Below are 14,768 nucleotides of genomic sequence, written 5' to 3'. Positions count from 1 at the left end.
AATGATGATATTGTTTATGAATACTAAGTGTTAATTCTCATATGATCTAAAGAGAATTCTGGCCCTGTTGGTCTCTGAAAAAAATCTAAACTTTATACTATGGCACAGTTTTTTAAATTGGAGTACTCTGAAAAGTACACAAATCATAATTATAGCTTGAAGATGTCACAAAGGTCGCATACCCAATTGTTGCCACCCAGATAAAAAGGTATTATGTTACCAACAATGAAAAAGCCCATCAGGGGCTTCCCTGGTGGCACAGTGGTTGAGAATCTGCCTGCCAATGCAGGGGACACGGGTTCGAGCCCTGGTCTGGGAAGATCCCACATGCCGCGGAGCAGCTGGGCCCGTGAGCCACAATTACTGAGCCTGCGCGTCTGTAGCCCGTGCTCCGCAACAAGAGAGGCTGCGATAATGAGAGGCCCGCGCACCGCGATGAAGAGTGGCCCCCACTTGCCGCAACTAGAGAAAGCCCTCGCACAGAAACGAAGACCCAACACAGCCAAAAATAAATTAAAAAAAAAAAAAAAAGCCCATCAAGCCCTATCATGGTCATAAACTGGTCCCACCTCCTCAAAGGTAACATCTAACCTGATTTATAATACCTCAGATTAATTTTGCTGTATTTTTAACTTGATGTAAATGGAATTGCATTATATATATATAAATATATATATATATTTATATATATATGTAACTGACTTTTCCCACTCAACATTATGTTTGTGAGATTCATCCATGTTGCATATAGCATTAGTTCATTAATTTTCTTTTTTAATGACTATACCACAGTTTAATTATGCAATCTACTGCTAAGAAAATGTGGATTGTTTCCAGTTTGGGACCATTACAAATAATTCTTCTTTGAAAATAACTGTACATATCTTTCGGTGAATATTTGTAGGCTTTTATATTGGATATACAGCCAGGATTGGAATCGCTGGATCACTGAGTATATGTATCTTTAGCTTTATAGTTATTACCAAAGAGTTTTCCAAAGTTGATGTATAAATTTATACTCTCATCAGTAGTGAATAAAGGTACAAATTGCTCTGCATCTTCTTCAGTACTTCAAATTGTCAGATTTTTAACTTGAGCCTTTCTGGTGGCTGTATAATGACATTTCTCGTTTTAACTTGCATGTACTGATGACTAATGAGGTGGAACACTTTCACTTGTTTACTGGTTATTTGAAAGATCTGTTTTTGGAAATGCCTATTTTTCTATTGAATTGTCTATATTTCTCTTAGTGATTTGCTGTAGTTATTTCAAAATATATATTCTGGATTGTAGTCCTTTGTTGGTTACCTGTATTACACATTTCCTTTTTTTTTTTTTAATCTAAGTAACTTGCCTTTTTACTCCTTAATGAATTACTACTTTAATAAACAGAAGTTTTAAATTCATTATACCCCACTTCAATATTTTCTGTTACGGTTAGTGTATTTTTGTTCTGAGTTTAAAAGTAACGTTTCCTACTCTACGACCTAGAAGATATTCTCCTGGGTTGCCATATAGTTACTTTATTGTTTGACCTTTCATATTACATTCCATCTCGTATTTATGGTGTGAGAAAGGGATGAATGTCCATTTTTCCTATTTATATTCAATTGAAGTAGCATGATTTATTGCAAACAATGTTCTGCAGTGTCACCTTTAGTCAACTGCCTATACATGCATGGCTCACTTTATGGATTCTAATAAGTTCCTTTTTTTTTAAAGTCATTCAGCCTTCTTTTTATATGTATATTTTATTTATTTATTTATGCATTCATTCATTCATTCATTCATTTATTATTTTTGGCAGCGTTGGGTCTTAGTTGTGGCACGCAGGATCTTTTGTTGCGGCGCAGGCTCTTCGTTGCGGGGTGCGGGCTTCTCTCTAGTTGTGGTGTGTGGGTTTTCTCTCTCTAGCTGTGGCGCATGGGCTCCAGAGTGCGTGGGCTCTGTAGTTGTGGCGCACGGGCTTAGTTGCCCTGCAGCATGTGGGATCTTAGTTCCCCGACCAGGGACTGAACCTGCGTCCTCTGCATTGGAAGGCAGATTCTTTAGCACTGGACCACCGGGGAAGTCCCTCTAATAAGTTCTGTTTGTACATTTGCCTATACTTATGTCAATGCCACATTGTCTTAATTGCTATAGATTTATAATGATTTTAATATCTGGTAGTATTGTAAAATAAAAATTGTACCAGATGGTAAAACAGGCAAGAAAAAATTTATTCAAGGCTATTGCAGTTATGGATCAAGACTGTTGCAACAGGGGAGAGAGAATGAACTCAGTTCCACTGAACGAAAGGTGGGAGAATTTGTAAGTGCTGGGATGAGCTAGCATAAAAAGATTGGAGGACATTAAGAGGTTGGATGGTCAATGTGATTATGCTATTTGTGTTTGCTAATTGTCCCTTATCAAAGTTAGGCTCCTACCCTCCCACAGAGTGTGGAAGACAGGCCCTATCTTTCTTGATAATTACATTTCAAAGGGATGGCTAACAGGTCCTTGAGAAAGATATTCTTGGGTTGTAGACTATTTACATCTCAAAGGGGCAGATTAAAAAATTTACATGCTCTTTCCAAAGTAAGTGCTCTAAGCAAAGAGAGGTTGGGGCCTATAGTCTAAAGTTTAGGGAAGCTAAGGGGAACACTAAGTATATCTTGGCCCGTGTAAGTCTTCATACTTATTTTCTCCTTTTTAATGGTTATGTTGCTATTTTTATTCATTTGCTTTCCAAATAAATTTTAGAATCAGCTTGTCACCACCCCCTCAAAAAAAAAAAACAAACAAGAAAAAAAAGAAAAAAACAACTGCTTTGGCTTTAATTGGATTTCACTGAATATATAGATCAATTTGTAGTAAATTAATATCTTTATTATATAAAGTATTTCAGTTCATGAATATGAAATAGTCTTCCATTTATCTAGGTCTTTATTTTCTCTAAATAATGTTTTTGTGGTTTTCACGATAGTGAGTCTTAGACTTTTTATGCGATTTATTACTAGGTTTTTGATAGTTTTGCTCTTGTTGTAAATGGTATCTTTTAAAGTTTTTCAGTTTTTATTTTTTGTTGCTGATATTGAGAAGTACATCTTGATTTTTATTCCTTGGCCTTGTATCCAGAGATCATGCTTAGTTTGCTTATTAACTTGAGTTGTTTATCTGTAGTATCACTCAGATGTACATATCCAGGTGGTTTGTGATTAATGTCAGTTTTATTTCTCCCTTTCCAATCGTTCATTTTATTAAATTTTCTTTTATTTTTGTGCTGCATACTCTAGTACAGTGAGATTATTGTTGATATCTGTTTCTCATTTTAGCTCTCGGAGGTGAGGCTTTTAGTAAATCACCTGTAAAGTATGATATTTCCTGTAGGCTTGTTGTAGATGCTTTTTATTCCTGGTGTTCTAAGAGGTTTTGTTATTACTGGGTGCTCAATTTTATTAACCTTTTTTTTCGGGATAACTTGAGACAATCATATTAGCTTTCTCCCTTATTCTGTTAATATGTAAAATCACATTGCTTCATTTTCTAACGTTAAATAGCCTTGCATTTCTGAGATAAACCAAACATGGATGATATGTATAACCCTTTTAATTTATTGCTAGATTTTTTTTGCTACCATTTGTTAACATTTGATTTAGAGTTTTTCCATTGTGTCCATGAAAGAGATTGGCCTATTTTCCATTCTTATGATATGCTTGCTGGGTTTAAGTACCTGATTATGCAGGCTTGGAAGCTTGCCATTCATGCCTGGAATTTTTTTTATGGGGGAAGTTTTAAATGAGAATTTAATATATTTAATAGACATAAGACTTTCTATTTTTGATTTCCATTTTTAAAAATATTTTACCTCCATTTTCCAGATTTTCCCTTTTTGTCAGGTTGAATAGTTTTTGTCTTTCTAGGAATTTGTCTACTGAGGACGCGGGGAGGGGGAAGGGTAAGTTGGGACAAAGTGAGAGAGTAGCATGGACATATATACACTACCAAATGTAAAATAGCTAGTGGGAAGCAGCCGCATAGCACAGGGAGATCAGCTCGGTGATTCGTGACCACCTGGAGGGGTGGAATAGGGAGGGTGGGAGGGAGGGAGATGCAAGAGGGAAGGGATATGGGGACATATGTATATGTATAGCTGATTCACTTTCTTATAAAGCAGAAACTAACACACCATTGTAAAGCAATTATACTCCAATAAAGATGTTAAAAAAAATAATAAATAAAATAAAATAAAATTACAAATATATTCATATTCAGTCCACATGGTATTTAATAATATATTTATTATTGAAATTTAGGAAATGTGATATAAAACCATGAATTTCTAACCTCTTTGGGAAAAGCAAGTGATTCGATGATCCTAGGTCTGTTTTCCTGCATATTAACCTCAGTAGGAATTGAATAGCTCTGCCTACTTTACCATGAGCTCTCCATTTAGCTACAATCCCCATCACTTTCCCATCCTCTTACACCTAGATTATTTTGTGCATTTTATTATGTATACACATTGGAATGTGTGATTTCTTATAGATGGAATATTTCAACGTCAAGAGTTAAAATGGAACATAGAGGGATACGTTTTCCACTTACTTGGTTATAAACAAGGCACGTAATGGAAAACGTTCCTGGTTTAAAAATGCAAAAGTATAAGATTTTCAACTGTTGTACAAAACATAAGCCTTATTAGACTATAGGTAAAATACAAAAACCTAGTAAAATTAATATCATGCTGAAATGTTTCAGTGTATTCTGTATTAAAAGTCTTTTATGCTGTAGATTTATCACATCTGGAAACAAAAGCTGATTTTCCAGGAACTGAGTTCTAAATCCTTACCATTTACTAGCACGTCAATAATTCATCACAGTTTTCAGAACAATTTCATATTTGTTGACCTGACCCTAGCAGTGACCTGGCTAGGAGGGTATGAAGCAGGTACTGTTATATCCATGTCACTAGTGGCACAGCTAAACCATGGCAAGATTAAGAGTTGGCTGACAGATATTACCAAGTTGGGCAACAGTTGAGCTGGGACAAGAATTCAGGCTGTCTGTACTTTAAACCTAGTGGTGTGTAGCAGGTTAGTAGATTCAGAGATTCTGCTATATAGCTAATGCCCAATTTAAGTATTAAAGATTTAGAATTTGAGGTAGAGGGTACAGGAATTCACATGTGACTCTCATCTCCTATGGGTCTTTAAATTCACCACAAATAGCCATGCCATTACCATAAAATACTGGTAGACAGGTATTTAATGAAGAAGAAAGGGAAATAAAGGGGGGTTTTAAAACACTACTTGGGAGAAAAGCCCTGTATTGATAACTACAGTGGTGGTATTCAGCTTTGAGACATTCATATACTATGTGAAATGCATGTATTACTACACGAGACATTAAGCACAAGGGTAAGGGGGGGCCCTCCTCAAGAAGTTCAGAGACTTGGAGGCATAAAACAATAATGAACAGTAAAACCTCAAGCTACCAAGGAATGCCTGGGAATGTGATGAATGCTGGAAAGAACACTGTCATGCTTGGAATGCTCCTTAGGACTCCTGCTCTTTATTTTCTGGTATCCCAATTGAATAGACTGGTGGGAGCTGGAGAGTATAGAGTTTATTAAGCTGCCACAGAACATTAAATAATAGCCTGCAAATAATAACAGCAACAACAACAATAGGGCCTTCCCAGATTTATTCACTAGTACTTTATAAACTCATAAAAATAAATAATATATGGAACTGATTCTCATAGCACAGAAGAAGATGCTTCTTCAAGTTAAAAATCTCACTACGCTTTTAGCATGATCGCTAAGGCAGAATTTCATGAAGGAATCAGACAGTCATATTTACCTTTTAAAAATAAGTCCTTGCAAAGAGCACATGTTCTTGATCTAGAAGTGTAAGTATTTTTGATTTTTAAAACACATTTTAAACAAATATGCAGTTAAAATGTCAAAAATGTTTTTAGATCAAATTGTAACAGGAGGCTTCAAATCTTTGTCAAGTAGGTTAGATAAAATATTTAGTTAAATCTAGTGAAGCTCCTGCTAAAATTAAATATGAAAAGACTCAAAAAGGATTCAGCATCTGTATATCTCACTGTATGTTTTGTAGCACAAATCACAAGGCATATATATATATATATATATATATATATATATATATATATATTATGTTGAATGCTCTGTTGAGTGAATGGCATCCTGAAAGAGCATGGACCTGTAGCCAGACAGATCTGAGGTCAAATCCCAGATACTCAATCCTTTGTCCTCTCTGGCTTTAGATAAGTTACTTAACCCATCTGAGTGTCAGTTTCCTCATCTGTAAACTGCACCATTAGAAGTGGCAGGAGTTCCTTGAATTCAGTCAGGAGTTATTACAAGATCATTTAAACAGAAGTAAAAATGATATTTTCAGAGAAACCTCCAATAAGTGTTTCCTAATACATCACAAGATGTTTTTCCACCCTGGACCATACGTTAGACAGTGAAGCTTTAAGACACGTGATTTTATAGTATACTGCTTCAGTTAGCAGTTTGTAAAAAACATGTAAAAACAAGTTTAGCCAAATCATAGACTTGGCTAAACATTAGTCAGTAATACTCTGCCCCATTTCTAGCCTCATAATGGGTGCTTTATTTCTTTCAACACGTTATTTGATGTTATTTCCATTTCACCGTCAGTAAGATGAAGTTGCTAATCCTTTTTAACTGTATAGTTGTTTATAAAGTAAGAAAGAAAGAGCAAGAAATAAATTATTTTTCAGATGGCTCATTACACATAAAATTCATTTAGCTGAGGAGTACATTTCAGGGTCTGAAACTACAATAAAAGGAGATGGGTTGCTTGCTGCCTGCTGCCTCCCTCTCTTATAAATCTCAGTTGCTGCTGCATTGTGTGGTCCATGGCACATAATTGTTTCTTCCTTAGTGGACATACTCTTGGGGACACTTTGTCTCTTAATGCCAATCTTGCTGGGTGCAGTTTAGCTTTCACTTTCTATCACTGGCTTCAATAAATTCAAGGGTCAAGGTACTTAAGTTTTACCTCTCAGGCTTGTCAAATTTTCCTTACTTGCTTTTATCCAAATGTTCTTTTGATAGCCATTTCTCACTTTTGCTTTGAAAGACCAACTCAACCGAACAAATGAATTCAGATGAGAAATGTCCTTGGCATGTATAACAATATGAGATGTGAATTAAATGGGAGGGAAAAATCCTCCCCATTGCGGATGTGAGCCTAGATGATAATGGAGTTGTGATTTAGTCCATGAAAATGTGTTAGAGTAAGTGAACTGACCTTTCGCTTCTCTTACTGCTGAGACAAAATGAGGACATAAATACAAATTAATTTCTTCTTATCACTTCATGAGACATTATAATTCATTTTTCATTTATGTGCATAATGCTTACCTAGCTTACAAAAATATGCATTATTCCAAAAAGCTCAAGGGATTCATATACTTAAATGGAAACTCAGAGAAAGACTGATTTTTTTTCTCTAGAGAAGAGGTTTCTAATCCTAATATAGTGATTTTAAAAAAGTTTTTTGGCTTCCTGTCAATTCCATTTGATCCAATCTCTTGTACTTGTCTAACAGTGTGGTTACATCCATTGAGGCAGTGATAGGAACTAGCATCTCTGAGTGATTATAAAAGCTGACTGATAATCCAACAATTGCTTAGCTCCATCCTTTGTAATTCAAATTAAGGCCAGCATTTCTAAGCAATAAACAGATAAATCTATAAATTCAAGCACTGTGTACATCTATTTATATTTGTGCATATGGCATTGCAAAAATCTACCTGTGGGCAGACATGTACAGCATACGAGCAAGCGATTTCTAATTCGGTTATCTAATTTCACTGAGACCAGTAAAAAGAACCATGCCTACATTGTAACAGAAGAGACTTAGATTCAGTTCATTGAGATTGTTCTGAGAGTAGGATAGATTTAGGCAGTAGAATGTGTTACTGAAGGATATGTATGCTCTCTTGTGTGGGAAATATTTAAAAAGGAATATACTGGAATTCTAAACGTCTATCTGTAAAGATTTAATAAGTACTTTTCTAGAGTGAGTAAAATAGTTCACCTTGGTGGTTCATAGAAGGTTCGATATAAATACTATGATCAAGCAAAATGTAAATAACCACCGACACTTGTATAACTCATTTCAAATTAAAACTGCTTTTCAATACATGATCTTGTTTAATATTTGAAGCAATTCTTTAAGTGGTTGGTATGATTATTTTCTTTGAGAGACATTAAATTATTTAGCCATAAATTTCTTGAAAAAGTCACTTGATTTCATTGAGCAGGGAGAGATAAAGAATTGCTGGTATTATTACAAGAAGTTATGGATTTAAAATGTTTTCGTAATTTGAAAAGACATACACACATTGGTAATCCAAGCAATTGATTGACCTAAGACTTGAATCCAAGTGGTTTGGCTCTAGATATTTTTATCTTCCCCACATAAGATACAAAATCACTAAGTGACAGCATATTTGTATTTGAGAAGTTGTCACAATACATTATTAAAACTCTGCTCCATTTGAACAATTTAAATTCATTTTACTCTAGTAATTGAAATGTATTCTCTAGAATTTTCCCACTGTAATATGTACATCTTTACCTGTAACAACTTTAGTTTTGTGGGACATTTTGCAGTGCTATGGAATCAACCTTTCTTAAATTTGTCTTGTGTAGTTTGTTAGCTGTGCCATGACAAAATGCCAGAGATTGGCTGCCCTAAACAACAGAAATATATTTTCTCACAGTTCTGGAGTCTAGAAGTCCAAGATCAAAGTATTGGCAGGTTTGGTTTCTTGAGGCCTCTCTCCTTGGCTTGCGGACGGCGGCCTTCTCATTGTCCGCACATGGTCTCTCCTCTGTGCTCACACATCCCTAGTGTCTTTCTGTGTATCCAGATTTCCTCTTCTTATAAGGACATTTGTCAGACTGAATTAGAGCCCACCCTAACAGCCTCATTTTAACTGAAAAGCCCTATTTAAAGGCCCTGCCTATCAAGGTCCTGTCTTCTAATACAGTCACATGCTGGGATAGAGGGCAATAGGGCTTTAACATATGAATTTTAGGCAGACACAATTCAGTCCATAACATCTTTATTCTGTTAATTTTGGGCACATAGTTTATGTTCAATAAATATTTGTTGCTTAAATAAATTCATGATTGGTGAATGAATGAATTGGAGCTTATAATTAACTATTAGTTAAATTAAATAGACTGAATTATAAACCTGCTTCAGTGAATTTTCAGTTACCTATTATGATTATTTGAATACAAAGGCCACTTTTAATACTAATCTTTTTTTCTTCCTTTTTTATTGAAGTATAGTTGATGTACAATACTATGTAAGTTACAGTTGTACAGTATAGTGATTCACAATTTTAAAGGTTATACTCCATTTATATTTATTATGAAGTACTGGCTATATTCCCTGTTTTGTACAATATATCCTTGTAGCTTATTTTATACCTAATAGTTTGTACCTCTTAATCCCCTACCCCTATAATGCCCCTCCCCTCTCCCCACTGGTAAACACTTGTTTGTTCTCTATATCTATGAGTCTGCGTCTTTTTTGTTATATTCACTAGTTTTATGTATTTTTCAGAGTACACATATAAGTGATATCATACAGTATTTGTCTTTCTCTGACTTATTTCATTTAGCATAATGCCCTCCAAGCCCATCCATGTTGTTGCAAATGGCAGAATTGCATTATCTATTCATCTGTTGATGGAAATAATATTCTTAAAATAGTTGTTTTAACTAGGTTGACTCTGTACCTAAAATAATATTTATTATTGTTTTTTATAACTCATTCATATAGTGAAAAAAACTGTAGTATATCACAATATATTTTGGAATTTCTATAAATTTAATCTTAAGCAATCTGGTATAGAGGTCTTTATGTGAATTTGTTTTATATGATGTCCTACTAAAATTAATAAATAATAATCATCCATCTATGAGATTACAAACCTAAGATGCTACTTCAGTGGACACTACCTTTGTGTGTCTTGTAGCACTAGAGAGATGTTATACCTATTTGGACGCCTTAGTTGATTTTCTTTCATTTATGAAGGTGGTGCTACCTACAGCTTGAGTTTATCTCTTACCCCCTTGACACCCATCTCCCCTGAGGTTGGAGCCCTGCAATAAACATCCCACAATTTAACCTTTTATATCTGCATCATAAAATCAGGCAGATGGTGTAGTTTATGGCTAAGGAGTGAGATTTTCTCTCTTTGGAGCTAGTTTTTTCACAACTAATCCATTAACAGGTATGTTACATGCCATTTTATCTGATGCATCCTGACATGGTAACTAGGAAGTTCACTAAAAGAACTTCTAATATGTTTTAGGAAAAAAATCCCAAATGTTTGATTGTAATAATTAAATGGCTAATATTGAATTCATTGAGTTACGTTAGCACATTCCCTGTGGGTATCTTGCATCACTATTCCAGTGCTATGGCTTCTGCCATAACTAACGTAATTCAAAAGGAATAGAGTAGAGAATGAAACTATAAAAAATACAAAAATCAGTTACGTTATGCTGAAAGCAATAACATTTTTATTGACATTTCTGAAGAAAAATTGAAAACTCACCTGTGACTCGGCTGCATATGAGTCCATGATCATTTTAATATTGTAGTAAAATGTTTATTGCCTACTCCTTACCCATGTATGAGACTCCCTTTTTGAAAAGATGGTAGATTAAACACATTTTTTAAAAAAATTAGGTAGGTCTCTGAATTAATTAGGAATAGATGGATTTTGCCATGATGCTAATAACACATGTATTATTTGAATCATATATCAAAATTTTCTAGGTGGATCAATCCAAACATGTAGCATCAAGTAAGGTAGAAATTATGATCAGGCTTATCTTAGATACTTGAGTATATTTGTAAAAAATATGAGTTACAAACATTTTTTCTAGCTCTAATTCTATACAAAATAAGACATCCATATTTTGAGATACTTCTAGGTCTAGAGATCCAATATCTATGGGAAAATAATTCTATTATTTATGAGAAAGTCAAAAAAGTTGAAATTTTTGGCTCTGAAGTACATCCTAATGGAGTTGAAATTAATGATATATTTCTTTTCTTAAAACACTCCCTTTACACAGAAATCATCACAACATATTTTTTCCATCTAAAAACCATTGGTGCTTGGTTTATATTACATATTAAAACAGTGTGTGCATATAGATATTAGTGACATGCTAAAGATAGGATAACTATTACTCAGGAAATATTACAGTTTTCTCACTAGAATAGTTTAGAGAAATAGTGAATTTAAATACTTTGTAATAATAATCCAGTTAACTTTAAAAATTCACATGTGGATATGATGTTAAGTCACTACTAATTTTCTTCTACAATCAGGACCTTAAGCAATTCAAATTATACAAGATTGCTTCAAATGAGAGTCTTTTTTCGGCCTCTTATTTAGTAGTCAGACTTTTATTCTTTGGGATGTATTTTCAGACCTAAGAGAGATACACATTTTACATATTATCAATGAAAAATCCTCTTTAATTCTACATTTATATTTTTGCTTGCATTTACTGTGGAGACATTTCAAATAGTGGTGTAATATCTGCCTCAGACTTCTGGTAAGTATCTTTGCTTTTCAATGTAAGGTGAAAGAAAGAGTGAACTAATCTAACGACAAATGAAAGGCACAATGCTTATCTAATTATAAGCAGAAGCTGGCAGGGTGTTCTTTACAACTCCTGGTATAAATAGGGGGCTCAAAGTTAGATACTTTTATAAATCATTCATGCCATTTTTAATAAAATTCAGTTAACAATTAATTGTTTGCTGATGTTGTGGTGGGTTTTCTCTTCCCCAGGTACTGGGAGATCGGTGGGCAAACATCTGTAGGTGGACAGAAGATCGCTGGGTTCTTTTACAAGACATTCTTCTAAAATGGCAACGTTTTACTGAAGAACAGGTGACTCATGTGGGGGATATTATATCAGTGAAAGACATGGAGAGATATTAAATGGATAAATGAAAAAATATAATGATGTACTTTAATAATTATTGTTTTTCTCTTTTGGAACTATTTGATTTCTTTCAGTGCCTTTTTAGTGCATGGCTTTCAGAAAAAGAAGATGCAGTGAATAAGATTCACACAACTGGCTTTAAGGAGCAAAGTGAAATGTTATCAAGTCTTCAAAAACTGGCTGTATGTATTTTTTAGCTTTCAATAGTCTTTAAAACAAAACAACCCAATAGCTTATACTAACATCATTATTTGGTCTTTCTATTCTTTCAGATCTTAAATGAAATATTCATTGTTCTTGCTTAGATCAGTCTATTCAATTATACCATATTGTTACTTTTCTTAATTAAAATAGGGAAAGGTATAATGTTGTAGTGAGCTGGGGCTGCTGTCCTCACACAGTGGGAAGAGAAACTCTAGTGTCTCTGCCTCTTCTTATAAGGCCATGAATCCCAGCATGGGAGCTTCACCATCATAACCTCATCTAAACCTAATTACCTCCCGAAGGAAGGCCCAATGTCCTAATACCATGGGGGGGTAGGATTTCAACATACAAATTTTGTGGAGACACAATCATTTAGTCCATATCATTACACCCCTGGACTCCCAAAATTCATGTCTTTTTCACATGCAAAATAAATTCATTCCGTACGAATAGCCCCAAAAGTCTTAACTGGTTCCAACATCATCTCTACAGTGTACAGTGTAAAGTCCAAAGTCTCATCATCATCTAAATCAGATATGAATAAGACTCCAGGTATAATTCATCCTGAGGCCGAGTTGTCCAACAGTGAACCCGTGAAACCAGACTAGTTATGTGCTTCCGAAATACAGTGGTGTGACAGGTATAGGATAGGCATTCCCATTCTAAAAGGGGGAAATAGGAAAGAAGGAAGGGGTGATGGGCCCCAAATAAGTCTAAAGCATAGTAAGAACAATTCCATTAGATCTTAAGGTATGAGAATAACCTGCTTTAGAATGATGCTCTGCGCTGCAGGACCACTGGAGTGGCAACATCACCCCCAGGGTTCCGCAAGGTGGCCTTGCCTCTTCAGCTTCACAGGGCACTTCCTGCCCCCATGGCTCTCTGCAGCAGCCCCACCCACAGGACTCCCTGTGGTGGCTGCTCCTGAGGCACTGGGTGGGGGCATTCCAAACTTGAGAGGTGGCCCCACCCTTTGAAGCCCAGGAGGAACTAGCCTGGCCTCCTGGGCCTGTGGTGGGGGTGGCAGCTCTGATGATCTCTGAATCACCTATATCGTTCTTCCCTCTTCTTGAGGAATAGCACATGTTCACAGCCTTCCTTCAGTCCATCCAGTTTTCGTTGTTTCCATTAGTCCCAGCTGGCAGTTTCTGCTGGTATAATCCCATCTGTATCCCGAGCTTCTGATGAGATGGCTGATTAGGTCTCTGGTTCACACCCACACTAATCTCCTTATCAAATGGTGAATCAACCACACCCTTACTGTTCTCTTCTGAACTGTGCTTTCTCATTTTTTGTAATATGTATAGGCTGAGAATTTTCCAAATCCACGAGTTCTGGTTCCTTTTTGCTTAACAGTTCCTTCTTCAATCAGTTTCTCTCTTCTTGCATTTTACCATAAGCATTCAGGAGAAACCATGCTGTTCCTTCCGCACTTGGCTTAGATATCTCCTAAAGACATCAAATTTCTTAGGTAAATATCCAATTTCATCACTCACAAGTTCTACCTTCCACAAAATACTAGAACATTAACACAGTTCAGTCAAGTTCTTTGCAACTTTATAACAAGGATCGTCTCCTTTGTCCGATATGTTCCTTATTTCCATCTGAGACTTCATCAGAATGGCCTTTACCATCCATATTTATACCAACATTCTGTTCATGATTATTTATGTATTGTCGAAAAAGATGGAAACTTTCTTTCCAGCTCTTCTCTTTTCTGAGTCCTCACCAGAATTACCCTTTAGAGTATCTTCATGGCAATCTTGGCTTTTTCTAACATGCACCTCAAAACTTTTCCAGCCTCTACCCATTAACCAGTCCAAAGCTGTTTCTGCATTTTCAGGTATTTGTTACAAGAGCGCACCAGTTCTTGGTCCCAGTTCCTGTCTTAGTCTGCTTGGGCTGCTATGACAAAATGCCACAGACTGGTGGCTTAACAGTAGATATTTATTTCTTACAGGGCTGGAAGCTGGGAAGCACAAGATCAAGGTGCTGGAAGATTTGGTTCTTGGTGAGGGCCCTCTTCCTGGCTTCCAGACAGCACCTTCTTGCTGTATCCTCACATAGCGAGATAGAGGAAGCTCTGGTGTTGCTTCCTCTTTTTATAAGGGCACTAATCCTAGCATGAGGGCCTTACTCTCATGACCTCATCTAAGCCTAATTATCTCCCAAAAGCTCCACCTCCTAATATCACATTGGGAGGTTAGGCCTTCAAAATATCAATTTTGGAGGGATAGAAACATTAATTTCATAATATATAGGTAAAGTTTCAACTTTGTTTTTTGAAACAGAATTGTACTCTTGAAAATGTATAGCGTACCTGGAATAAGATTTCATTAAAAATTAAAAGGTAGCACTAGGAAGTACCTGTGAATGTTCCATAAAGTTCTGAACAGTATAATTCTAAAGTAAACTTAAGTTTAGTAAGTCTAGTGAGTCTAAAGTAAACTTAAGTAGATTCTCTGAGAAATATAAAGAGAAGCACAAAAGATGATTATGCTCACATAGAAGGGGCTTATTCCCTAGT

At 35.5% G+C, this 14,768-nt stretch overlaps 1 protein-coding gene across 1 annotated transcript in view; it reads left to right on the top strand.

Moving 5' to 3' along the window:
* DMD (dystrophin) overlaps positions 1–14,768 on the top strand; it is a 1,739,631-nt gene that overhangs the window by 261,894 nt on the left and 1,462,969 nt on the right. The window contains exons 11-12 of the mRNA XM_068533304.1: positions 11,881–11,982; positions 12,112–12,219. Of these exons, the coding sequence (XP_068389405.1) occupies positions 11,881–11,982; positions 12,112–12,219 (210 nt within the window). The remainder of the gene's footprint in view (positions 1–11,880; positions 11,983–12,111; positions 12,220–14,768) is intronic.

This window comes from Eschrichtius robustus, chromosome X (assembly GCF_028021215.1).
Source record: "Eschrichtius robustus isolate mEscRob2 chromosome X, mEscRob2.pri, whole genome shotgun sequence".
Lineage (NCBI taxonomy): Eukaryota > Metazoa > Chordata > Mammalia > Artiodactyla > Eschrichtiidae > Eschrichtius > Eschrichtius robustus.
Note: the sequence above shows the minus strand (reverse complement) of the source record. Positions and strands in the feature narration are given on the sequence as shown.